The sequence below is a fragment of the Anopheles arabiensis genome, chromosome 2 (genome assembly GCF_016920715.1).
Source record: "Anopheles arabiensis isolate DONGOLA chromosome 2, AaraD3, whole genome shotgun sequence".
In the NCBI taxonomy this organism is placed as follows: domain Eukaryota; kingdom Metazoa; phylum Arthropoda; class Insecta; order Diptera; family Culicidae; genus Anopheles; species Anopheles arabiensis.
This window is the reverse complement of record NC_053517.1, coordinates 102,201,718-102,228,994: the sequence shown is the minus strand read 5'-3', so window position 1 is coordinate 102,228,994 and position 27,277 is coordinate 102,201,718. Positions and strand designations below refer to the sequence as shown.

The window sequence follows — 27,277 nt, the reverse complement described above, 5'->3', positions numbered from 1 at the left end:
ACAAACCCCCCTATTGCTCAGCTTAGCGGTACCTTCCCAACAACGTGATAAACTAATTATCGACAAAAACCAAAATGCTATCAAACTGCAAAAAAACAAGCCGGTTCCAGGCCTGCTCATCGAGCAGGGCGGCCCACAATTTCCTGCAACGGGCTTTCGGGATGATGGTGATGATGGTCGCGGGAGCAGCAACGAAGGGTAGACCCACGTTAAGTGACCGTGAAGTCGTGAAATCGATGTGTTTCAATTTTACGTTGACTCATCACTAATAGCCCTCGGCCCGGGCAAGCAAAGGAACGAAAACAAACCGGGAAACCAAACGGAGGTTTGATCGGACGGATCACTAGAATGAATATTAATTAAATGTGTTTCTCTGCGGTTTGGAGCCGATTTTTATATCTTAGTTCCACACCCCGCCCCTGGCTGGCCGGTCTTTTGCTTTGTTCTAATAATTTTGTGCGGTCGTTCATACGATCGACTTCCCAACGATCCTTGCATTTGGCTTTACAATACTTTTCGGCTGATTTCTGCGTCCGAGCAGTGTTGTGTCCCTGTGTGGACGACTAAACGAAATGAAACGAAACAGGTTCCTTTGCCGGGAATTTCTGAATGAAACGGCAAAACGATCACGGCCAAAGTGCCGACTCCCTGACGACGATGAGGCCGTACAGGGAGGTGATCTTAAGAAGTGGGGAAAGCAAGCACAAAGACACACTCACTCGAAAACCAAATCAGTCCAATGGGGTCCCAATGGCCGGCTCGCCGACTAGATCGGTTCCTATCGATTAGCTAACCACAAACGTCCATCCCGCTCCGGTCCCGCTCTGGCGGTTCGATTTCGGTTTATTGCCTATCGGCTTCCCAATAAAAATCAGTGAATAATGTGTGAAGGCAACTTTTGACACCTCGTTCGTCGCGTACAGTCGCGTCTCGAGCGCTTTTTTTTTCTTTCTTTGGGCTTACGGATGCCTACAGGACGGTTCGGACGCATTCCCTCGGGGCAACCTTTTTCCCACGCCGACCTACGCGGCTGTCTGTGGGCTTGTGGCAGGAGGAGCAGCAGCAGGAGCGAAAGAAGAAGGATATAATGGAGGTTTTCGTAGTGCCGGACCGCAGGGCGGGAGGCGGATGACATGGATTGCTCTCGGAGCATGGCTACCGTTAATGCCGGTGACACGACTGCTGGGTGATTGTATTTTTTCTTAGCTATTGTTGTATCCGCTGCTAGAGGTGATGATGTTGAGAGGGTTGAACCGTCGCCGCAGTCGTCGTCACACTCGTCGTTAACGCATCATGAAAGCGATGTAATCGAGAAGATTTACTTGCCTCACCCGCCGGGAGGGACACTTTCAAACGCGCTGGTTGAAGGGTTTACGGCGTAGCGTTTTATCATGTGTTTATTCCCGCTTTTTTGTGTGACTGATTAAATCAAGATCCTATAGGTGGATGGGAGTGGTGTTTATGTGATATTGATGTGCATGCTGAGCTGTTCCATGTTCACTTGTTTCACTGGGTTCGCTTTACTTTAATTACTTTGTTATAGCTTCAAACTGAAAGAACATTCTGAAGAGGTTGGCACATTGTTTCGCTTCTTTAGCTGCTGCTCTTGTTACCGTTCTGAATGTATCACTGAAGAGTATCACTGCAGCTTAGAGTGCCATGCCAAAGCTTACAAGCTATCAGTTAAGACGCTCAAAACCAAGATCTCCTTAGCGTGCGACAGACACCGCACTACCATTGTCGTACACAGTGGCTCCTGTTCGAAACCACCCGCAAGATCGGGGTGGACCACAAGGGCCATAAGGGTGACCGCTTCCTCGGTCACAAAGGAACGGCCAAACAAATGCCTTTCAACCCCGTAGCGCATGTCCGAAAATCCGTAGGAGCCACTCTCAGAGCCTGCCTCTGGTTGTCTGCTTTCTCTTTGAAAGGCTTTCCCCGGATGGAACTGCCATCCGTTTAAGCTGCCGGGCCAGCCGGTCGGTCCGTCTAATCTGCATTAAACTGGATTAAATTCTCGAATTAACATAATAATGATATCTGGCTCCGTTTTCGAGTGGATGTTCATTATTTCGAGACAAAGTCCTCACTTGAGAAGGACAAGAGGAACACACAAGGGAACAAGGGCCCATTGGGCCTACACAAAAGGTGAAGTGGAAGACACAAGACGAACGATCCCATTTTGGGTGCGTGCAGTTTCGGAAGGGATAATCGGGTGGAGAAGGTTTTCTAAGATCCTGGTCCTTGGTTGGTTGGAATGGCTTCCGTGCCGGGGTTTGTTCCCCGAAAACCGACCGAGCCGCTTACCGAGGGCCCAAAACCCACAGTGGACTGGCAATTATTTGACAAATTATTTGCCAAGTCCTATTACGCGTTAAGTGGCCTATGAGCGTCCTTATGTGCGGTACAAAGCACGGGTCAAACCAGATCAGCCTCCCGGGTGCACCGTTCTTGTCCAATGCGTCGTGAAGTGGGCTTTACGGGCTGGGCCTGGCGATAGTGGCTTTCGCTCAAGTGGCTCGCTTTTGTCGCGTGGGGCAAAATATTTGCCACGCACAATGGGCCAACGATTGAGGGTCTGAAGAGGCTGAGGAGCCAGAGGCAGAGACGGTTCCTTGTTGGTTGTTGATCTCCTTTAAGCAATCGCGTACACAAAACGGCTAAGAAATTGTTGCCAATTGTAATGAATGCCTGCTGCTACTGCTGGAATGAGAACTCGGAAAGAAACGAAAAGACTCACCTGCGCTAAGCGACGAACCTTTCGGCGTAGAATAATAAGATGCATTTACGGCTAAAAGGATACCCGGTAGCACCAGATCTAGTTATGTTATGGATCATGGTTTGGGCTGGCTTTTCGGATGCTTACGGTGAACAACAAGAGCGAAACCGATACGTTTCGGCTCATCTCATCTGCTCTATTTTGTAGCAAATTTATTTAGCTATCTTATACGTCTACCAACACAGCGGGAGGACTACGAGTACACTTTTTGCACGAGGAGTCGTTTGCGAGATCCTAAACGAGTATCACGAGTATTTTTGCAGGAAACTCGCAGCTATAGTAAGGCACTTGGTTCCACTTGGAGAGTTGTACTCTACCTCCCCTTCCCCACTATAGGAGTAGAATGGAGGCAATGCTAAAGTTGATTTTCCGCTCTGGATCTCCATTCGGGTCGGTTGGATCGCCGGCCGGATCCAGCCGGTGATGATGCGATACCGCTTCCGTAGGGCTCGATCCTTGAGCGGCGACTCTGATGGCGGCCGGTCGCAGAACCGTTGGCTTCGGGGACCCTTCCGGACTGTCCGGACGTTGGGTACGCTCGCTCGCGTCACAATCACTGCCGCTAGTCTGCGGTGTCTGCACGCTGAACGCCGACGAACGATCGTGATCGGTCGAGTCCGGGTTGGAGTGGGCGGGCGATATGATCGGGGCCGGAATTTGACTACCGGCGGGCGACAGCAGTGACCCGGGACCCATCGGTCCTACCGGTCCGCCAAACCCAGGTCCCGGAGGTTGCGCATGGTGCGGATGGTGATGGTGGTGATGATGTTGCGGATGGTGCGCCTGATGAGGATGCGGATGCGGTGGGTACGGTTGATGGTGGTGGCGGGCAAAGTATGGCAGCATCAGATCCATCCAGCTCGGGTTAAACATCTGATTGTACTGACGCATCAGTAGCTCGGGAGAGGCGGGAAACGGCCGCAGCCCGGCGGAATGGTGCAGCCGGGGATGATGCATCGGTGGTCCGGCACCCTCGTGCACGGTACAGTCGGACGCCGGCGAACCGTTTGATCTTGGCCGCTTGATCAGGTCGTGCAGGTCGTGGCGATCCTCGTCGTCTGTCAACTGCCCACCGCCTCCGCTGTCGCCTCCTGCCCCACCGCCACCGCCACCAGTGCCCGAAGACGAAGAGGAGGAGGACGAGGAGGAGGTGTTGTTGCAGCCCATCTTTCGCTTGCAGCGCGACTGGCCCGTCTCACGGAACCCTTTGGCGAACGGGTTGTTATCGATCTTCAGCTTCGTGATGCGATCGTTCTGCGAGAGGGAGAATACAAGACATGGAGAGGGAGAGAGCGAAAAAGAAAGGGTGGAAAAGAGGAGAAAGAAAATGTCAAAAAACAGGACCATCTCAAGAGGGCATAGGGAGTGAGAAGAAGTACAAATTCTACGCATGTCGATCGCACTTTGAACGTGGCGCCACCGATTCGGGACGACTTTATCGCGCAAAGGAAGAATGTTCTGCTGGACGCAAGAATTTATTCAAAAATTTTCTGGAAAGCTGTGTTAAAAAGAGAAGTCTTCATGAAGAATTGATTCTCTAATATTGGTTGTTTGAACAGTCTGATCATTTTAACTGTGTAAGAATAGGTTGAATCATTGGATTCATTCTGCAACCAAAGGATCCCAAACATTAAATTTAGTTTCTTGGATGCTCCAAAACATGTTTAGTTAGTTTACCAAAGATCACTCTTTCTTTAACCTGTTAATTACTACGAGGATAATCTTAGAGATACTTCGTTGTCTTAGAATGTCTTACTGTCCTTTCTATAGCTCAAAAGATTATTTTTACATTTAAATGCCACATTTTTTAATGCTCTAAGAAGAAGGCTCAGGATTTTCTCTACTACGACAGCAGCAACAACAGTAACAACAAGCGATCCTTCATCTTTATCGATCCTCAAACCAGTGTGCGCTCGTAATTAAGATCTTTAACAGGTATTAGCGTACGTCTACAACAGAAAAAAAAACCCCAACCGTCCCCAGAACCAATCAGTCATGCTCAATGTCTGCTGATGCTGGACGGCCGTGTGTCGGGTCGTCACCAGCCCGCAACCGATAACCAAATCGGGTGACACGCGGCCGATTCCGGTTTCAATTTGCCTTCGAACCGAGCCGATTCGCTCGCGTTGCGGGTATCATGTTGGTTTTATTCTTCCTTGCTTTATCTCCTTCCGTCAAAACCCTCGTCCAATCCGAACAGGATCGGATCGATCAAACGCGGCCAACGCGGCCCGTTGTTGGGCGCGTACATCAAAATTGGATGTCGGCGGCAGTAACACGGCCGCCCCGAAAGGCGTAAGCCGATCGATGAAAGTTGTCGCTCGTGGTCGCATTTTCGCCGCTACAGCCGCTTAATGGCGTCCCGGTTCGTCCGATCGGCGTTGTTTACTTTAAATACCTTCCCCTTTCCCTCCCCCGTAGCTTACCTGGTAGGCCGTGACGGCAACGAACTCCGTTTCCGGGAACACGAACGCTTGCTGGGCCGCCCAAGGAATCTGGGACGGATCGGACGTGCGGATGATGTGAATTCTTGGCTGGTACTTGTGCATGCTGGTTAGTACAACCTGATGGAGAACGGAGAACATGGGAGGAAATCAAATGCAGCACAAAATTAGTATATAGCCCAGATCAAATCGACGATCACTCTCCTCGTGTGGAGTAGATCGATTACGCAGGACAAACTAAAAATCCAAAAAAGCACACTTACGTGACCATTGTTGTCGAGCGTGTTGTTCGTAAGCTTCACCTTGTTGAAGACGATCGGCTGGGAGGCCCAGTGCGTGCCGAGCGCCGGGCTGTCCGGATGGAGGCAGAACCGCTGGGGGCTTTGGGGTTCGGCCCCGCCCGCCGGCACCCACTGGGAGCCGCTGAACTTGAACCGACAGTCGCTAATGGGCATCATTTCGAGCAGCACGCAGTAATTTGTGTCCGCATCCAGTCCGTCCACCGTCAGCCGCATCGAGGGAAACATTCGTCTGGAGAATGGAGAGAGTGAGAGGGAAGCAAAAGAATATTTTGAAAAATAAGATCCGGAAGTTGGTGAAAGATAATGATTATGAGGGAGGAAAGAAACGAACGGAATGGGATCACAGAACGTTGCCTAATTATTGGAATCGCATCCACATGTCAACTGGATGGTGCTAGACACAAAATTGAAGGTATTAGCCGAGCTTTGTCCCCGTAATTAACAGAATGAGGCGTTTGGATGCTGCTCTTCATAAATTATTACTCGATAAAACAAATAAATCTTTCCACAAACAAGCGTAGGAGATGGGAACCCAAACCAGAGCTTGGAATGTTTCGTTACTATTAACAAGCTTTTTTTCCACCAGCCCGACCTTCATCAAAACGCCCGTCAGCAGGTGATCCCGATACCAAAACAATTATCCTTCCGTTTGGGGCGTCTGCCAAAGACTGCCAATTTCTCCTAAATTTATAACGTAATTTAATACAAAACCTTCGAACGTCAGACTGCGAGGCCGAACGACATGGAAGCTGTTTGCACAACGTGATCGTGATCGTCGCTTCACCAACAAGACGTTTGCCATATCTCTCTCTCTCTCTCTCTCTCTCTCTCTCTCTCTCTCATTTGGCCAATATTCTTCAACGCCTTCTTGTAAAGAAATAACAACCAAACAAAAAAGGCTGCGCGACGAGAAGGACGACGAGAAAAACCAACAAAACCCGTGCATCAGCTTAACGAGCTTCGATGGCTTGCTAGGCGGACGGGGAGGATCTTTCCCCGGGAGGACACACATGGTCGTTTTCTCGCTGTTGTGTTGCGGGCACGAGTTGGCAACAAATACGCGCACGTCACCCATTTGGTTGTTGCTCTCTCTCTCTCTCTCTCTCTCTCTCTCTCTCTCTCTCTCTCTCTCTCTCTCTCACTCTCTTTTCCAGGGCCGTATAATTTCAGCTCTCTTGCTAAATTATTATTTCATCGCTACAAATCAATTTTAATGATACGTTTTCACAAATTTTCTCCCGCACACAGATGTTGCCACGGCCGTTGGACGAAAGGGAACTGAACAGAAGCCATTTCTGGTGGAAGGGAAGGCTTTTCGTCAGCTCGACGGGGCTCAACGTTCAGGGACGGGGCACCACGGTGGCTCCGTGGGCCCTTTCCCAAGCTCGCTTTTCCGATCAAGCCCGTACAAGGCATGAAACAAGGCGTCATTGCTGCAATTTTGGCTTTTGTTTACCTTTCGCTCCACGGAAAAGATGCGAAAAACGGTTTTTGTTTTGCCACTCCCAGATGCTCCGTTTTTCCCTCTTCCCGGTTTGCATTTGCATACAGAGAGGAGAGGTGTAATGAAAGGCAGTCGCGATGTGCATCCCCACAGGACGGAAGACCCGCTGGACGATCCACGCAGAAGGGATCAGAAAAACGGGGGTTTTCAAAATGAGATTGTTTGCTTTGTTTCTTTGCCCTCTCGCTCTCCCTCTCCCGTCGGGGTCGTCGGCGGTGGTTTCAGTCTCCTGCATCGCCGGTGGACACGGCCCATCGGGCACCGCGTGTTTTTGTTGTTGTTGTTGTATTTGTTCGAAGGTTCGTCTCTTCCACCGAATGGCCACCATAAAATTGCACCCTGGCGCCACGGATGGTGCGCATAAATCAAAACCACAAACGGTCCCAAACCACAACCAGCGCCAAACGGGAGGATGGAGTGGCAAGGGTATTCTTCTTCCCAGCGAGATGTAACGTTGCTGATACGCCCGAACGTAGAACGGTGGATCGTATAATATAGTCTAACAAATAGGTTTGTTAGTTTTCTGTCTCTTTCTCTCTCTCTCTCTCTGTATATATATATCTCTCTCTCTCTCTTCTCTGTTACGCTTTGGGTCGGTTTGAATCGCTTTCCTGTGTCTGTGTTTTATCTTACGCTTAAGTATACCCACGACCTAGACGGAAAAACGGTACCAGCTTGAACGGCAGTATCAGGAAATTGTACACACTGTCCGTGGTACATTGTAGCTTAGTTGATTGCATCAAGCTGCTAATTTGCTAACTGGTATTAATGTACAATTTCATACGATTTATTTACAATCATTAGAATGATGCTTTACCCCATAAATTGTGAACCTTCATTCTATATAATGCTGAAGCTTTCGTCTCCCCTCAATGAAGCTGACAGCTCCAGCAATGCTGCTATAATAGGCAAAGCCATAACCACAACATAGAAACTCACTCACGCAGACACACACACTTTTATCTCACCACCCAATTGACGCTAGACACTTGATACCTGAAGCTTTCTAGCTCCCGTTGTTTGCTTTTTTCTCCTCTTCTTCTTCTTCTTCTTCTTCTTATTGATAACTGTAATTTCTACATCATTTAAATTGTAATACGATCCGATTTTGCCTACCAACACGACAAGAAAGACAAGCCGCAGCAGAGAGCTGGGATGGATTTCAGAAATGCTTTTCCATCAGTTCTCGAGACGTTCGGTTCGGACCCCGGCGACAGTCAAACTCGTAGGCAAGCTTGCTGGTAGTTGATTGTCAAAGCTTTAACACTACGTCCCGTTTTTGGGGGACGGAAGTGGCTGCAGGCTACGCTGAATCAAACAATCAATGGAATAGGTTTAGGATGTTTTCCCCAATTTAAGCTCTATGAAACTAATTTGAAAAGAACGGGTGGAATATCTTCATAATTTTGAAGCTAATATTAGTATGTACAGTATTCACACAGACACAGACAGTTCAAGAAATCTAAAGATATCAGACAGATAATATTTTTTCTTGGAAATCTAAAATCCAGTTCTACATTAATTGTTTATCAAAACTCGTTAATTTCCCAACTCGTAAAAACCCAAATAATTGTCTGATTTTGCACACCGCATTCCTCGAGTCCACATAACTGCGTAACTCGATAGCAGGCTGTACGTATGAACGTTTTTAACTTTAATACCAATTCTGGCAAGAGCACACATAACATTAAAGAACCCAAGGATTGATAAGGGAATAATATGTTATCAATTCAATAATTCAATTCAATATCAATAATATGTTATCAAGCAAAATTGGAATATGTTAAAATATTTTTTTCTATTGTTTTCAAGGAATTGTTATTTAGTTAGCTGATTACACTGCCAGCATAAGATCGAACATCGAAACAAGTGCAGGTGGTAGAATTATACTAGAAATTGTTTCGTTACCTATAGAGCCATTAATTCCAATTGGATGAGTAATAAATTACGGTAACAGCTAGAATTTCTTCTCAAATCTAAGCGATGTTTTCTTATAGCCTTTCTCCAAGCCTTCTCTCCTAAAAACGCCCATAAAAACGCTCAAACTTGGTAGTAGCTTACTGGAACAAAATGAAGGTAAAAAATAAAACTAGACAAGATCGCTTCATGATCACAGCGAGGAGCAACCAGAAAAAAACAGGAAGCAAAAACGGACGAGCTTTTCCCAACTCGTTGCAATCGGCGCTGCCTGATTAAGTGGAACAGCTTTCAGCACACCAGCAGTGCGGTGTGTACAATTTATGAGCAGCACATAAAATCATCCCTACACATTCTTAGCAGTGGTGATGTTTTTGCAGCAGCCCGGGAACGTCCATCACGTCCACGTCACGATACTCGAGCTCGACCTACAGGAGATGATTTTTTGCTGTTGCTGTTGTCCATTTGCACGCAATACGCCAAGTTCAATAAAAAATACATCTCCTTGTAAGGTCCACAGACCGTACAGTAGTAGCCTTCACAGTGGTGTGCTCACACACAAACAGTGTCCCTTGCACGTACCACCTGAGTTAAACAAAAAATGAAACAATTGAAGCAACCCTGTTTTTTAGCTCCATAGCGATCAGGACACTGCAGCAAGTGCAACAGAAATGCACTCCTCACTCACTCACAGCGCGGCAGTGAGTGGCAAGTTAATATGTCAGCCCCTGCCTGATGGCGAGGTGATGATCGTCAGCTCTTTTTCAATCGCGATCGAACGAGATTGGCCGCGCGCGCGATCGTATGAATTATGCATCGGTTTGGTACGTGTGTACGCGTTGTGCAGCAAATTAGCGATACAATATAAAATCAATCAGTGTGCTAGACAGCTTTTTTGTTGCTGTGCGCTTCTTTTCTAGTCGGTTGGAACTTTCCTTGAATGGGAAAACGGGGTGGCCGAGAGCGATCGCCCGTTGGTCTCGCGTTCCTCGCGCAAGACGCCACGTCAAGCCTTTAAAGGTACGTTTCTGTAGCGAGCCAGCTGGTGGTTTGGAATGTGCATTTGCTAATTGGGGAGCTGGCCGGGCAGCTTGGTAAGCGAACGGTTGCGTCTCGGTGCACACCCGTTAGGTGTTTCTTTTTACAGCCGCCTATGGTTTAAGTCGATCAGAAACCATTGATGAGATCGATGTTGGAAGTAATGAAAAGTGAACTATTGGAAGCCGGTGATTCTCCCTTCACTAGCTTAAGGGAAGAGATCAACATGTGTTTCCATCCCAAATCGCTTTAGACAAGAGCAGATCGTTATACAAATAACGCTCACCACAAAGGCCAACAATACAACAATTGATACAGATCACGGTCTGTACCGATTTCGGCTACAGAAACGAACCAAACAATCACACACAACAGCATTAAAAACGATTTCAAACAATAACGACTGCACATTACAGCCAGCCCCCGGGGGCTCATCATCCCCCATTTCTAGAAGGAATGTTCGATTGTGCCAGCGTCGGGCCCGGGCGAGCGAAGCGTCTGGGTGCCTTATTTTCTCTCCTGCACATTATTTCGAAGATGTAATTGCTTCTCATTAGCAAGTGTGGAAAATTACATACAATCAACACATTCGAATTACAATTACCGGTGATGATTTGGTTAGAAGTAAATAATTGTCTGTTTACTTTTGGGGGCTTCTCTACCTACCCGCTCGCAAACTCCTCCACATTCCTTTCCCAGCCCAGGTGCTGATAGTACCCCCGATTCTGGCTCAACCTCAAGGGTGCAACTCCACACACCCCCGACGATTGCTCCCCGACGAAAGGGGGTGGGTGAAATGCGCAAACAGCGTAAACAAACGATCACCTCGAATAAGCCACACAGACAAGGGCACGACCCCTCTCCTGCCTTTACCCCTCTCTCTCTCTCTCTCTTTCTCTCTCTCGTCATTTGAATTGCGTAGGCGAGCGGTGGCCGGTGAACGAGAGCAGCCGCTGCCAGCCGGACCGAGGCCGTAAGAACAATGAATTCAATCAATCGAACGAGCGGGTATTAAAGTTAACTACCGCCCTCTCTCTCTATCTCTACCGGCGAGTAAAGCTGACCCACAAGTGGGGGCAAAGGAAAATCAGCCACCTATTATCCGGCAAGGGGTAGAGGTGGGCGGAGGCTTGGAGCCGATTGAGGTGTCAGGGAAAATCAAACAAAATCAAAACACCCAAACGGACGCCAAGCGAAGCATTCTTTAACGAACGCAAATCACCCAAGATCGCTGTTGCACGAGGTGCTGGGGAAGATGAAGAGGAGGAGGAGGTGAAGGAAAGAGGAGACAGGGGGAGTGAGCCAAGCCAAAACCATGCAGAGCCAACCAACCCTTTAACAACCAACTCTTGCTGATCGAGGCAAATCAAGGGGCGAAATTATTGGATATTTTGTTTTACAGTTCTCGCGCCGTGTGTGTGTGTGATGCCTTGTTACGAGTGCGTAAAAATTTTCTCGATGATCACTAACAAGCTAGTTGGGCTCGTGTTTTTTTTTTCGTTGTGATCCAACATTTGTGGGTTTTTTGAATGATTTTCCTTCGCGCCGTAGGAAGCGTGTTTGGTGGTGGGGAATGGGACGGCGATGGTGTCGGTGATTATGGACATGGACATGGCCGGAGGAAAACAAGGGCGCCCGTCATCATCATCATCATCATCAGCAGCAGCATCGTCATCACAACCACACACACACATCAACACGTTCTTGATGGGCGTCCTTCAGCCTCCACCTTCACAATGATCTCGTGTGTGTGTGTGTACAGTTGATCCTCTGCCAAGAAGGGGTTTTCTGTGTTGTTTCGCTTTTGACAATCAACTATTATTTTAGGCCACATAATTATGCAAGTGTGTTGAGGTACGCGTGATTATGCGCCAACAAGACGCAAGAGGGAAACGAAATCGACCCCCTCCCCCTCCCCTCAAAAAGAACCAAACAGCGGCTTTCGATGATGGTTCGGTGCGGGAAAGACTTGAACGGGCGCACAAGCGAGAAACTACCTTCTTGGTGGCAGAACACACCGCTGGAAAGGGGAAGAGAAGCGGGTAATTCTGAAAATTGAAAAATTAAAAACACATTCCACCACTGCTGCGGGGCATGGGATGGGAAAAGCATGAGAAAGGGGGGATGGCGAGAGATGAAGGTCCGAAGGCGCCCAGTGTGTCCCTCCAGTGGGTCGTTTCTGCAACGCTCGGCTCCGGTCCGGGAGGCGCCAACATGGTAATAACATTTTATATTTCTTCTCCTTTCCTTTCTTTCTTTCTTTCAGCTTCATTGATATTTATCGTTTTTCGCGTCCCTCCCCCAACTCCCTGGGGGTGCAATCCGCTGCTTCCCTTCTTTGGGACACCATGCCGGCTCTTCCCTCAATGATCAGAGGCAGCTTCATTCACGGACCGAGCTTCAAGCTCCAAGCCAAACACCCGTTGCTCGTTATCCGCCGTGGCGACCGGCGGCAGCAGCGGGAGTCACACCAGCAGGTTATGTTTTATATGTTTTTATGTGTGACCATACGTGTGTGTGTGTGATTGTTTTCTGTATGGCTCTCCCGTTTGCCACACTAGCTCATTAGCTCACGAATGGGAAGGAGCGAAACCCATCTCAACCCCATGTTGGCCTCCGTTTTTTTTTTCGTTTTTTTCCAGAGAGCTTGGAAGTGATCCCCATAGTGATCGAAAGGGGTGGGATGGAGTGGAGGATCATTTTTTCAATTCAAATTTTCCCCTCTTTGTTTTGTTACACATCATCAGGTGGTCTCCCGTCCCGGGATGATTTGGGCGCATTTTTTTCGCTCCGTTTTATTCTTCTTCTACTGTTCTCCCACTGGCCGCAACATAAATCAAATCTAGTATGCAGCTTCACTCTAGTTGCGGCCCTGCGTCTGTGAGAAACAAAACATAAAACCATAGCAAACGGTTCAAGAACGGGCGCCACCAGCAGGATGGTTCAATTCGATCCACACGGGACACGATCCGTGATCGGAGTGGGCTGCAGCAGCAGCTTCTCCTCTTCACTTTTCGTCCCAAACGCTAACGGTTTCCGGTAGGGGTTGGCGAGGCTTTCCCTTGCAAGCCAGGGAGTGCGGGAGTGAATTTATTGCCCGGCGCCGAGCTCCGTGCCATGCCCTTAGCGCAACTGTCAAGCGCTCGAGCGGGGATAATGTGGGGATACGCCACTGTGGGGGGAACAAATTTCGGGTGGGTTTTGGTGCGTATAATTTTATTACGTGAAAAATGCGCCTCGCCAGCGCCACATTTATCACGCGCGCGCGCACGCGTGTATTTGCGTTCGTCGCTTGATTATACACATTTACGTGTCAGGTACGAGATCGGTCTCGATCGTGAGGAATTGTTAGAACAATTTGTATGCTGACTATTTTCTTGATTTGTGCCTTTGCTTTGGTTTTACTGTCTTCTTGAATTGTTTTCAAAGGAAGGTTGTTGGTTTGCCTATTCACTGATCGGTTGTGGCACGCTGATTAGTGTTTGATCGCTTTCGCACTATTGATAGAAATGTTTTTTTCCACCACACAGAAGAAGCAGAAGGAAAGAAGCTAGTTTTTAATTTATGTTGACTCTATCAAATTAATAATCACTCATAAACGAGCGCAATTGATTGCGACCGGTCGAGGAAGTGGAAGCTTATTACACTTCGGTAGCCATTCTATCCCTGCGAGCTATCTCGTAAGTGCAATAATTTATTCATACTCGCGAGCGGTAAATTGAAACACGGGATTGATGGATTGATAAATTGCACGCCAGCACGAATCGGATTGCAAATACATCGCGCGCCCGGTTAGGCGAATGTGCCGTACCGTGCCGGTTAGTCGTCAAGCCACGGGAGGGCGTTATTGTTATGATCGGTCGACACGCACGCCCAAAGCGATAGCGAATGCAGTAAAAGCTGTAAAAACACCACTTTATTATACACCGCGTCACCGCACTCATTAAATGGGTGAGATCGTAAATCACGATAGTGGATGCTTGGGTACAATTATCCAATAATACGATCCAATACGAGCGGCTAGAACGATTTTACGGATAATGATTTCTAGCTTTCTAGAAGCGGTTAGGCAGTCATAATTAAAATGATTCTTCCACCCCAACCACAAGCAACTTGTTTGTTGTAGGAAGGCAATAAATATTGCGTTGAGAAAGCAGTTACAGGACCTAATTCTGTTTGAAAATGGGGTTCAAAAACCCGTTAGAAATGGAAGGAGAATTACCCAAAACATAACACTTTGCATCGATAAATAAAAGCCACACCAACTGTTCTGGGCACTTGTCGCTTTGACTTCCTTTAAACAACCTGACTGCGCTACTTCCACACGATTCGGTTGCGATCATTCACAGCTTTTAACTGACACCCACTTGTACAGTACTGTCAGCTGTTTGTCCCAAAACCTGTCACCTTGGAGCGATCGCTCCTCGACCCGTTTTGCTTGCTTGATCTTGATCAGCTCAGTTGAGCTTCGTTTATCGTGTTTTTTTTAGTTTACAAGGAGATGTGAAGCGAAAAAACGAACATCCCATTTCCCAAACCAATATCAAGATCCTGCCAGGACGGGGTCGATCGCACCACTTGATGTCCCCGGTTACGGTTACGGTTATGTTCCCTGTTTTCCTTCACCTCGGGTGTGTAACAAGCAGTGTTGCGGTGCGATTAGGGAACATCCTTTACACATTCGCGTCACTTGTCAATTGTTTAAATTGTCATCCTAACGGTAGACACACACACAAACCACGCACACCGAAGGCCCGAATGCAAACGCAAGTGTCAGTTTCTGTTTTACAGAGCAGAGCAGAACCCGTGTCCATCACACGACACGACACGATCGTTGTTGGCGCTGTCTGCGCGATCCCGAGACGCCCTTAGGAAAAAAGGGGCCTAGAACGTCGTCCGAATGCCGTCTGGCCGTACGGGCTGTTCTAGTTTAGGTTACGTGTAAAATATTCGGGCGCCAGGACCACATGCTGACCGAGCAGACGGACGGCGGGGCCGTCATATTTTCCCAGGCAACGCGGGCCTGCAAGGGTCTGCAGCACCCGAGGGCAGCCGATGTCGCTGCGTCAAGTGGTTTCATTTCTCTCATTTCAATCTGGTAGGGACGTACGCGCGTCTATCATTCATACTTGCTGTCTTGTCGCTCGGGCTTGTAGCTTCCCGGGAATAAGAAACGCCGCGAAAGCAACGCCCTGCCCTGGGTGTGATCGCTATCGAACCGGGCAGGCAATAATGTGTGATAAACTTTACACTTGTCGCTGACCGTGCGTGCGTGATGTTGACGCAAGTGGCTAACATCGATGTCCTAAAGCCATCAATTTATAATAGGAAAAATTTCTCCTATGGGATTCGGTGGAAGCTTAAAGGCGCCAACGGCCAACGGGACAGGCTTGTTAGACCCGGGAGGGTTACACATAAATGAGAGCTCCCTTGTTTTAGGGTGTATGTGTTTTGTTTTAACATTGGACCCAATGCCGAGCACTATCACAATATTGAATGTTGTGGCATTATAGCGAGCGCAGAGAGGGGGAAAAGATTTCTTCCCACTAATTATAGGTTTTCAGGATATAAATAATCTCATCACACGGATCTTTCTACGCCACAGCGCGAAACACAAGGAGCGAGGATCGAGCGTTATTTGGTAAGGGATTACTCTATACCATTTCGGCTGGAGAGCTGGGTGGATTTTGATTAGTGGCTTACTTCGTTCCGCGCACCAGGCCGTAGCCGATGTTTCGGTGGTTTTAAAGGTTAAAGGTTTGTAAGGGGCTGGAGAGCGAGAGAGTGAGAGTAATTATAATCTCGGATCACTGCAGCACTCACACTGAGCCGTGATCGGGGCCTATCGATGGCTGGATATTATTAAGCGGAATGGAGCGATGATATGGGCTACCCTTATTGTCTTCGCATCTTTCTCCCTATCTTTGTACACAAATGTGGCTCGTAAAAGCTTTGTTTTGTGGGCCTGTCGAGCGGTTGGGAATTTTGGTGCTTTGGTCTGTCATGTGTTTAAAACACAACATATTTATTTGAAAGCATTGAGCAGATTGTAAAAGTCCTTGAGCGCTTGCGTTATCTTAAGACTTTGTCTGACACCTTGCACTATTTTGCTTCATGCAAATCATGGGAATGGATTGGCTTTGGCACCCACAGCAAAAAGCGTCTAGTTTGAAGGACTTTGTTATGATTTTATGAGTGCTTAATTTTCATAAACATTCTTTCGGTCGTTCCAGTAACCATTTTCGGGTTTTTTTCTGTCGTTGTTATGCTTCAAAGATTCTCAAAGTTTGCAGATACTTCAGGAAAGGCACTAGCCAGTGCTGTCTCACCATTCCCTACGGAAGAGCACCATTTACCATTAACATATAGCACGTTTTGACTTTTCGAAAAACATCTAAACGTTGACAAACAAACACTGTCTCCGCCGGTACTCGGAGAGGGTACGCAAACGGCGGCGCAGGTTTTCACCGTGCGTCCATTGCGCTGAGAAACGAAAACAAAAACAAACGGCCCCACGGACGTACCCGGGCATCCTTTGCAAACACAAAAACTTGAGACGAAATGCTTGTGCTAGTACTTGTTGCTTTGGTTGACTTGTGTTGTTGTTGTTGTTGTGCTCGACGACTTTTAACATCCGTCTCCGTCCAGCTCGTGAGCTTAGAACCAACGTGGACGTGCAAAGATGAGAAAAAACGTCTCCTCAAGTCACTGGAGACAGCACAACAGCACACGATTCCGGAACAAACAAATGCTTCGGGGCGCCAGCCAGCCAGCCAGCCAAATAACCAGCCCGTTAACCACGCAAAACTGGCAAAAAGACAGAGATAGAGAGAGAGAGAAAGAGAGCGAGAGAGAGCGAGAATCTTGAAAGCGGTGTGCAGGAAGGATACAGTACAAACACAGATGGCGCCAGAACCACATCCGGAGCGGAGTAAAACAACAGCGTTTACATGCCAATTGAGCAGCCCGAAGGGTCTGGGACCATCGTGCCGTGCCGTCGGGGTTTTGTGTGTCTTTGCCCTCCCTGGTGGTTGTTTTTGCTGGGCCGGGGGATATTTTTGCTAGACAGCGTAAGGACCTTGGACGCAAACGTGTGGAGAGTTCTGTTGGTTGATGCTATGCTGTACTTGTACATGCGAAACCTTCATCTTGGGTACTTTTGAACCATTATGGGGAGAGAGTGGACACTATATATCACAAATTTTATATGGTTTATTTGATGATTCATTGCATGAATTTAACTAAGGATAGTATTAATCCGGTAGTCATAGATACATAAAATATCATGACTTTATGATCATTGGAGTTTGGGATATAAGACCCAAACCTCAAACAAATATACAATTTAATACTATATAGCTTCAGCTTTTTGACATTTACTGTTATGTTTGGAACTAACTCTGGTAGCAACTCTTTGATGATCTCCATAATAAAGACATATTCCAATTTCTATAGAGATTTTTTTTCAAATTTGTTGTTTGTTATTATAAATTTACCTTTTTTACGACTTTGCAAGTTTAATTGATGAAGATTCTGAAAGTTTTCCATTTACATCATATCGAATTTTGGCATTGATTCGGGGAAAGATGGAAGAGCAGAACTTAAGAAGATCCTTAAGGTCCTATGTCGAAGTTATTTAGAATTATATGTTCAATTGAAACGTATTGACTTGCTGAACGAAGTCTATAACTTATCTGAATGCAAAGCCTTTACAACAGAAAGAACAGTTCTTAGATGGGAAACAATCCACATCCAATTTTGTTGAAGTCAGCTAGGCACTAGTTATATGCACATATTCTATGAACTTCCCTTTATATATGTGCTAGTAAGAGGCAACATTCTATACAATCTCCTTTGCTTAATCCCCAGCTCACCCACCTGTACAGATCATCCAAACCTGATCTGCGCCTACTACTACCAAACCACTTACCGTCCACTTTTGGTGATGATCATCTCGGTGCCGATCTTGTGAAACTCTCGCCACAGCTCCTTGTTCTGCAGCTTCAGCTCGACGCCGGGCAGCGAGTAACGGGGTGGCAGCGCCATCGCATGCATCGGTGGCACCGGAACCGGCAGCATCGTTGGGAACGGATCTGAAACAGCACAGTAAGAAAACGAGATGAGGTGAGAGAAAACTCCCGTAGCCTCCGCCAGCTTCCAGTACAATGACAACGGTTTCTAATGTCCTATTCCGGTGTGGCGTCTTCTTTGCGCGAGCGCGCCAACCCCCACACCGGAAGCGAAATTAATTCCGCTTCGTTATCCCGTCCCAGCGAGGCGACGGTGGAAGAGAAATGTGTAGTAGAAATGGGGAAGAACATTAAATAAACATAATTAGCCCAATTCGATTAGCTCTCTAGGATCTCTCACGGCGCGCGCGTGTGTGTGTGTTTTCGGTACTGCTGCGTTCATGGTAAAGCTTTTGAGGATTGCAATGATTTTCTGCCTTCTCACGGCATTGGCGGAAGAAATGCGACGAGTGAAACGTCGGCCAAGGAGAGGAGGTCAAACTCTCCTACCGATCTAAGCAGGCGATGCGGGATCGAGGGTTCATCGCTGGACCACCGTCGCCCAGGGCCTGGGGGAAAAAGGGCTAGACAGCAAGGGAAGGGAGGGAAGAAAATTGAGAAGCTCAACCAGTTTGTCAGTGCCCTGTCAAGATGAGGTTCGTTAGATGTTTATTTCTCGAAACGTCAGCTCCCTTTCCTCCTGCTTGCCGTCGTGCCCTCTCTTGTTCATGCTCTTTTGTTTCAACTCACCCAAGACTGTGGTGGCCCTGTGTGTGTGTTTCTGTGTGTGTGTGAGTGTTTGTCTTATTTTTTTGTTCGCATGTTTCTTGCGCCGTCGTTTGTGCGCCCCCGAAAAGGGATTATGAGCCGTGAAAATGGAAATTTCATAGTCATTTATTTCGAGAGGAACGAGGAGCTGTGTGTGCTGGTGTGTGCGTGTGTGTGTTTTAGAGGAGAAAGAGAAGAGGAGAGTGATAGATGTAAGAGAGAAAGAGAAGAGAGCAACGAAGATTCGTCTCACGCCGATCGCCCAGACCGAGTGTGGCAAGTGTCCCAGCGGCAGTGTCCAGAGAAGCAAGAAGAAACGACCCCAGAAGACGAAAGGAGGAAGACAAAAAAATTATATCATTAATTCGTTCTCGTTACACAAGTCGTGAGGCTTTGGCGCCGCCGATTTTTCAAAAAAAAAAAAAAGGAAACATTCATATCCACATTCCACACCGCCGTCTTGGATCGCATCTCGCGGTTTTCGCCCGTTTGTATCTATCGCCGTCTCGCTTCCACTGCTCCCGCTGTCCGTTCGAGGCAGTAGTTTCGTGTGGCAGTTCTTTCTACGCTGCATCCTTCGTAGCGGGTCAGCACACCGCAGACGCCGGCTTTGGGGTCTCGGTATCAAAGTCTCCACCACACCACCACGAGCAGTATTATCTTCAGCATCATTCAACCTCCACCTCCATCCACGACACCCGCAAACGAAACGGAACGAGCCCCAATGCTCCGACCAAGCGCGATCGTGTGTGTGTTTGTATTGCTTGGGTTTGAGGGTTTGGAAGGGAGAAAGGAATAATTCTTTCAACACGCTCCCAACTCGGGAAGGGAGGGAAGGGCCCAGCATCATGAGCAGCAGGCGAAGATGATTAAGATCATCGTTTGTTTTTCTCTTTGTTTAACATCACGCGTCCAAAAAGCGTTCGTACGGGTTGTTGTGGGTTCGTCTCTTGGATGTTGAGTTTCGTTTCATTCGCTTATTCAAACTTTTTTTTGCACAAGATTGTGTTGGAATGAATGCTTTCGAGTTGGAAATTGAAGCATTACACATTAGGGCAGGTTGGTTCTAAAAATTGGCTAGACCATAATGATGCTATTGGAAATCTTCATTCTGTGTGGCAATTCGGATGATGATGGTTTGGGAATTAGAAAAGCAACATTTCAATATCGTTAAATTGTGTTGAAATGAAATGTTTTAGCTTAAATAGACAAACTGCATGGAGAGCCTCATTTAAAACATAAAGACATCTGATTCATTGGTTATCTACATTTTGTCTTATTTTAAAGCAAAACGCAAAGAAATACAAACAAACAAACTCATTCTAAACGAAACCCAAACTACTCAGCTCTGCCTGGCACGTTTCCTATTTAGATTGTTAATTTAGCTATGATTGAAATCGGACACGAGTAAAAGAAGTACGTGCCTTGCATGGTCCGCGGGCGCACGCACGCACGCGTTTCGTTATGAATGGGTATTTTTTATGTTTTGTCCACCGTTTTTTTTTTAGTCCACCAAACGACCAAAGGGAAAAGCCCATTTCGCGAAAGCCCATCATCATCAACATCATCCATCGCGCAACATCGTTGCTGTTGCGATCGACGACGGTGGTCCCCGAAGTTTATGACGCTTATGATCCACATCCGGAGGTCCGATGTCACGACATGGCAGAGCGTGGCAACGCTTTCACACACCTTTCGACCGAGGGCGCCATTTTAATGGCGAGCTTGTTGTGTCTTGCTGCAATGAGTGTTGAAGTGAAAGGGCACGGGGGGAGGGGAAGTTTCCGCTAGGCCTGTGTATTAAAAAAAACCCTATTCCAAGAGGTGCTAAAATTGCTTTATGGTACTTTCTGTCGCGCTAAACAAACTGTCGTACGGCAACCCGTAACGAAAATTAGGCGACGAACCCGGAGCACACAATGAATGAACCCTTTTCTTCGGCGGCCGATCTCCGGGTGTTAGAACAGGCGAGCGAGCGTAAAAGAGGAAACAATTGTGTGACATCTGTTATCTAGCAAATAGTAAATATTTACCGAGCAGACTACGTGGTAAGTAATGCGGAGGCGCAATCGTCACGCATCCGTAGACAAACGTGCTTGGGTGGGGTGGAGGGACAACGTGCAGCGAGAAGCCGACGGGGATGCATGGGGTTGGTGAGTGATTGCAGTGCTTAAAATGATTAAACGTGTCGATGGAATGCACAGTGATGTGTTGTTAATTTATGTGACCTGTGCGTGTGTGTACGCCTTGTTTTCCCATTGAAGTCATGTGTGGCATCTTGTTTTCTTATCACCACTTGCCATCCGCCTCGTTTGCATATCTAGACCTCCCGGGTTGAAGATTATCGCACAGACGGGGTATATGATTTAGTGTTTCCTTGATAGGGATATGATGCACTTTTAACTTGTTTTTAGCATATTTTATATTGCAACGGCTTTGCTGTGGCTATTTATAGTGGAATTGTTGGTTTTGTAGCGATCATACAGCGCTATATTAAATGTTGTTAATCGTTTTTCTAATTTAATATATTTTAACTTATTTATAACGGATGATCTTATAATCCAACAACTTTACTTTTTAATTTGAAACACACTCTAAATTATGAATTAAGCTCTTCAAATGAACTCCATTTTCAACTTCTGTATACTTTCTATTCCACAAAATATAACCTTACACTTGTTGTATCCCTTTTTGCTGAACTATTCCTGCAGTGAAACGGCTGTAAAGTGCATCCTTAACCCTTATTTCTTGTCTGACACCTTTGTCCAGGTATGTAGGCGCATTTTTTCCTCCGATTATGATCTTGATGTATGATTTATTATTTTCACCATAGAAATGCCTTCCTCTTGGGACATTCCTTGTTAGCGCCACTCGATCGTACCCGCATCAACTGCCCATCGCCGATCGTCCTTTCCCAGTCCTTGATCGTGCAAACGGTGTGACGTCAACGGTGACGTCTAGATCGATCAACCTGATCCTGCTGTACCGTGCGGGACAGGAAAAATTGACGGATTGTCTTCCAGTGGAATTAATTATACCTTTCTCCAGTGAGAGATGCATATACCTCCGATTCCTGCTAGCTTACGCCGTATCACCCACACGCACCACATGGACTGGACACGGTCTTACTCTCGCGCACACAACATGTGCATCTTCGATCGATATCATTAATCATTTTGTCAATTTTAGAAACAAAGAAGGGACTGCTTACGATCCTGATAGAAATACCTTTAACAAAAAAAGGACCTCGTCCGGTTTCATCACCATCATCAAACATCATCAGAACATGCTCGCTCGGGCCCGAGGCAACAGATTGGTCGAGGTTCGGTGGTTTCGGTGGGACTAATTTTCTAAAACAAACACAGCCGTTAGGAGCACGATGCCGTTGTGGGCCCTGCTTGTTACGAAGGGGAATCGAACAAATTTTCCAACTGTTTTTCCCCTCGTTCCCACCCGTGTGGTTGATCGTTCGTTGATGGTTCTGTTGAATGGATCGGAATCTCATAATGATGCGTTTTGCAGCGGACCAGAGAGGATGCAGTTTTCGGGCATCCTTTCGACCGCAGCGGGGAGGCGGCCATCATTTGTCAGTCGAACGCATCTGTCAAGCAGCTCGGCGCACTCGATCAGCCCGTCAGCCGTATCGTGTGTGCGTGCATTCCCATCGGTTCAATTTTCCCCCGAGAGCTCAGAAGCTGACGACTGTTTGGGTTTGGTGTTGGTTTTTGATGGGTCCGGACTGTTTCGGACTTAATTTTCCCCCTGGGCTTCTTGGGATGTTGGGCAGGCAAGAGGGAGGGAAACCGCACCACGAATGCGTCCTAATTGGCAGCATCTCGGGACTCTTTTTTGTTTCTTATTGCTTTCTGTTTTTTTTGTGTGTTATTTTTCTTACCTGGTATCCGTTGCAACATTTGCTGACGGTAGATTTCGTGCGCAATGTGCTGATGCATGCGCAAATCGATCAAATCCGTCATGGTGGTCGCCGTTTGTTGCAGTTTGTTGGCGTAAATTTATTTCCTCCTTTTTTTAAGTGTAACTCCCTGTTTCCTTTTGTGCGGTTTTTAGGTTGTTACACTAGCATTGTTGGGTTCATTTTTTCATCTCACCCAGTGTAATTAGCACTTTAACACTTTATTTTAATTCTTTTGGAGGTTTCTTTTTCTCTCAGGGCACTTTTTGCTGCACTTCATGACAGTAGTTTTATGGGTAGATTATTACAGCCCTTTTTTCACATAAACCTTCACAAGTTTTTCTCACTACAAGTTTTCATTTCCATCTACTAAACTGTTGTTTACGAACTGCACAGCAACTGGGCGCTCATGGTTAGTCTTGATAAACACAATTCTTCGATCAATATGTGTTATTTGTTGGAACGATACACACAAAAACGTCACTGCAAAGCACCAAGCTAATCGCTAAGTGGTTGACAGTTTACGCAGTGAAACAATGGGCACAAACACACGTGCCGCATTTCGTAGCTACAAAAGCCCCGCGAACGGCGAACGCTTCACAGACAAATACGGCAGGTTGGCACCGACCGACCGTCCAACCGACCGACCGACGTCCGTAAAAGATGGATTAAAACTAAAATTGTTCGTGATTCGCGTTGATTTTGCGTGGGAAATCGTGCTAAGGAAGGGAGAAGGGTGCGCAGTGTAGTAGGGCCTAACGGCGGGCCGACCGCGCACGGAACGGAACGGAAAGAAAATGGAAGAAATTTACGCACACATCGACAGCGGGGAGCGCAGTAGGCCACGCCTTTTGCGTCCGGTGAGTACACTGCAGCACTGAAACGCCTTCTTTGCGTGTGGAACAAAAATGGAGTAAAGGACGCGACGGTCCCCCGCTAGCGTGGAAGCGTCGATTGGAAAATTGTCCTTTTTTCTGAGTTGTGTAAATAATTTTGCAGTAAATTATGATGTTGTGTAAAATGTGAAATTTTAGAGTATTTTAGCATCATAAAAGTATTGAAGTTTTAAATAGATCGTTAGATTTGCTTTTCTTTTGGTATTTAATGACTTTTATTATAAATTTCATGTATTTTTAAGTGACGTTCAAATATACTACGCTATCAATAGAAAAAAATGGAGAAAAAACCTTCCAAAGTAGATATAATGTTTCATTTCAATTTGTGTGCTTAAGTTGAGCATCAATTGAACATTACTCCAATCAATTGAACTCTTTCGATAACGATTAAATCGACATTTATTCTACTCTGGACCTGAAATAATCCATTCGTGACTGAAATTTGTTCTTAAAACCAATAAAGCTTCCTGATTGATTTATGACCATTTTTAATGCCAACCTACTCGTACGGAAACTCAATTAAATGGTACCTGTCCGACCGATTTTTCTAATCTTTCCATTTTAAATTTACATTAAACATGACGATCTCTCCCTCTCATCATTTCACCAAACTCAATCTATTTGACCCTTGCATCCTTGACGCAACCCTACACACACTGGACCATATCGGTGTAAAAGTACATTAAAACAGATTTGCGCACCGACGATCACGAGTGAACGATCGTGTCACCTTGTTCGGGTGTTTTTTCCCCTCCCAATCGTCCTCAAAAAACATACCAAATCTGCACGACACATTAACCTGCCTCGAGGAGGGGGAAAGAAACGTGCTCACTCGATTTATCAACGACACGATCGGTGATTTATGGCGTTCGTTATTGCTTTTTAATTAAACTCCCTTTGCCGGCCACCCGGTCGTACCCAGTCTTGCCCTTGTGGCAGCTTGCAAGAAAGATGGCACTCTCTACCACGTTGCCATTTTCATTAGCATCATCATGGGATGCAGTTTCTATTCCGCACATCATCACAGCAGTTCCAGCAAATTTGTTTCCAACTGCACACAATTAGTCACCGAGCCGCGAGGAGGGGGAAAATGAGGCAAAACGGGGGAAACGGGGTGGTTTTTTCAACGGGCGGAAAATTAGTTCGCTGCTCTTGCGAAAGCTAAAACGCTAGCCGCCGCGCAATCGATGCGCCCTCCCGTGCGACGATCGTCCATTCGAGTGCGCTCCGGGGTTTGCACTCGAGTGTCATGGTTTTGGATTTCAAAATTAGACACCCATTAAGACGCAAATTTCCTTCACCAAACCCCCTGCCCTTCCCTTCATCTCCTTCTCTCGTCTAACGTTCAAATGGCGTTAGTGTTTTCTATGCTGCGCCGAACACTTTTCCGTTTTTCCGCTTCGGCGGTTCTGATTTAGTCTTGTCCCAAACCACCCGAACCAACTGCCACCACCACCACCGTCGTGCCCGGGGAGGGGGTTTGAAGATTTAAAAGCTAATTTTACTTATCAACACATTCGGGCGTCGTTAGTTACGAGCGTTTCGCTTTCACAGTTCCGCCCCGGTGCACGCCACGCCAAAAAACAACGCGCCCCCTCCGCATGAAAGGTGGTGCGCAACACGCGACCACCAGTCGCGGAACACACGCGCCCGCACACACACACACACACACGCTCTGATGATCTGATGGTGCGATCATTTCCTTTCATCCATCCATCCATCCATCCACCATAACGACAGACGACAGACGGCGAGCGCGCGGGCGCTGGCAGCTCAGCGGACCGAAACTAGGTGGCAGGTTGTCTCTTTCCTCTTGCTCCACGCACCTTGCTTCGCTGGCTCGCGAGGGAGACGCGAGAAACGAGTGACCGAAAAGCTGTGTTTTTGTTACCAAAAATAACACTCTCCAAACGCGAACGACATGCAGGTCTCCCTCCGCCCCTCGGTTTAGGGAATTAGGTAAAAGGGTGCATTAGGGGTTTTTGCTTATCGCGTTTATTATCTACAGACAAACAGAAAGCGGGGTGGAGGTAGGGCTATGGGAAGTAGCAGCAATAATGTTGTAACGTCGATAGTAACAGACCCTTCATTAGCATATAAATCACTTCAACCGATTGGGGGTGTTTGGCGTGATTTTGAGCGAGTATTTGTTTGGAGGGAATAATACATAAAATTCTTACATTTTTTTTAATTATAAACCTACAATTTCTTTCATTTCACTTCCGCTCAATAGATTCTCTTCTATAAACCGATTCTAGTAACGCATGTAACGCACGTTGGTTTTGTTACTTCCTGGCTACTTGGATGGGTAGATCTCTATGCTGAGTTTTTAAAACAATTCATGCAAGGGAGTGGTTCATTGACAGGGTGACGCGTGAGGGTCGGTTGGTTTGAACCGGGATAGGTTTGCTATCCGTTTCATGATTCAAATGGATTCAGATACCTTTTGTGAGCCGGAATAAAAAGGAAGTGGCAACGGTTGAAGAGAAATTTTAGGAATGGTTTGAGTATGGTTGAGGAACGGTATGGGTTCGCGATCAATTATAGGACCAGTATGGGTTCTGTAACTGTTCTACGATCGCTATGCATTGGAACACAGCTTCAGGGATTATAAGATCAGTCATAGAACCATTTTGAGTTTAGAAATAGCCCCAGGACTCCATACCAGTCCTGTAGAACTGATACTGATTCTAGGACCTGTATGATTTTGAGATATGCTCTAGAATCAACATGGGTTCGGCATCATTTAAAGAACCAGAGATCACTTGAGATCAGACCCAGAAATCGTATGGAATCGGAATCACCTCTAGGTCTGGTATAGATTCGGGATCAGTTCCAAAAATATTATGGGCTCAAGATGTCTACCAACTTTCCAGTACTGGTAGGGGTTTAGTATCAGTTTAAGGTTCAGTTTAGGTTCCGAAGCAGTTTCATGGTTTAGTTCTAAGTTCCAGATTCGGTTTGCGTTATAAACCACATCAAACTCCAAAGGGGATCAGGTGGAAGATCAATATAGTGACAGGATATGTTCCACGCGCTGTACGAATTCAGGATCAATTCCAAGGCCGGTATGAGATCAGGATCAGTTCCAGGAGCAGTATCGGCACAGGATTAGATCTAGATCTAGATATGAATTCACGATCACTTACAATGCCTGTATGGGATCAGAATCAGCCCTAAGATCAGTTTAGGGTATCATTTGATGTTTTGCTTGGAAATAAGTAGCAGTTCTCTTAAATAACATTCAACTGCTGTTAGTGTTTTCATGGAAAACGCACTCCCTGATGTTATAATATACACTTGAAATTATATTGTTTAGACCTGTAACTGAGCTAAATGAACTAGTTTCTAATAAAACTGTGGAATATCACTGCCATCCATCATCACCAGCTTCCCATGGCAACGCAGCATCAGCTGCTGCGATTTCGATTTTATGCCCTCTCCCTACTGGCACAATTGCGACAGGGATTGGTCGTAAATCAGGCACAAAACGCCAAGGACATTGCCATAAAACGCGTCCACAGCAGGTCCTGAACATTGCTTTAATCAGGCTAGCTAACAATTATAGCCCCTTTTGGAGAGGCTTGCTGGAAAACTCACCTGCTCCGTCCGGCTGGCTGACAGACTGGGCCACCCCACCGCCAAAAGTGGGGAGTGGAATTCTGACATCCCGCTGGCATCGCTTCCGGACACACAGCGTGCTCCTT

The 27,277-nt window shown here is 46.8% G+C and overlaps 1 protein-coding gene across 1 annotated transcript; it reads right to left on the bottom strand.

Moving 5' to 3' along the window:
- Positions 1-2,906: 2,906 nt before the first annotated feature.
- LOC120897630 (T-box transcription factor TBX6-like) lies at positions 2,907-23,325 on the bottom strand. Its single transcript, XM_040302642.1, has 5 exons — positions 22,657-23,325; positions 17,915-18,077; positions 5,487-5,754; positions 5,206-5,343; positions 2,907-4,033 (listed from the first exon to the last, which is right to left on the bottom strand). Exons 1-5 carry the CDS (start codon positions 22,736-22,738, stop codon positions 3,110-3,112), a joined length of 1,575 nt encoding a protein of 524 aa, XP_040158576.1. The 5' UTR covers positions 22,739-23,325; the 3' UTR covers positions 2,907-3,109.
- Between the last annotated feature and the right edge of the window lie 3,952 nt (positions 23,326-27,277).

What these genes read in the sequence shown, in the direction of transcription:
- LOC120897630 (XM_040302642.1), bottom strand. Translation starts at nt 22,738, where the DNA reads ATGACGGATTTGATCGATTTGCGCATGCATCAGCACATTGCGCACGAA. An exon ending in AATGTTGCAACGGATACCAG is followed by an intron (nt 18,078 to 22,656) that starts GTAAGAAAAATA and finishes GTGCTGTTTCAG; the next exon opens with ATCCGTTCCCAACGATGCTG. An exon ending in CGCTCGACAACAATGGTCAC is followed by an intron (nt 5,344 to 5,486) that starts GTAAGTGTGCTT and finishes GTTCTCCATCAG; the next exon opens with GTTGTACTAACCAGCATGCA.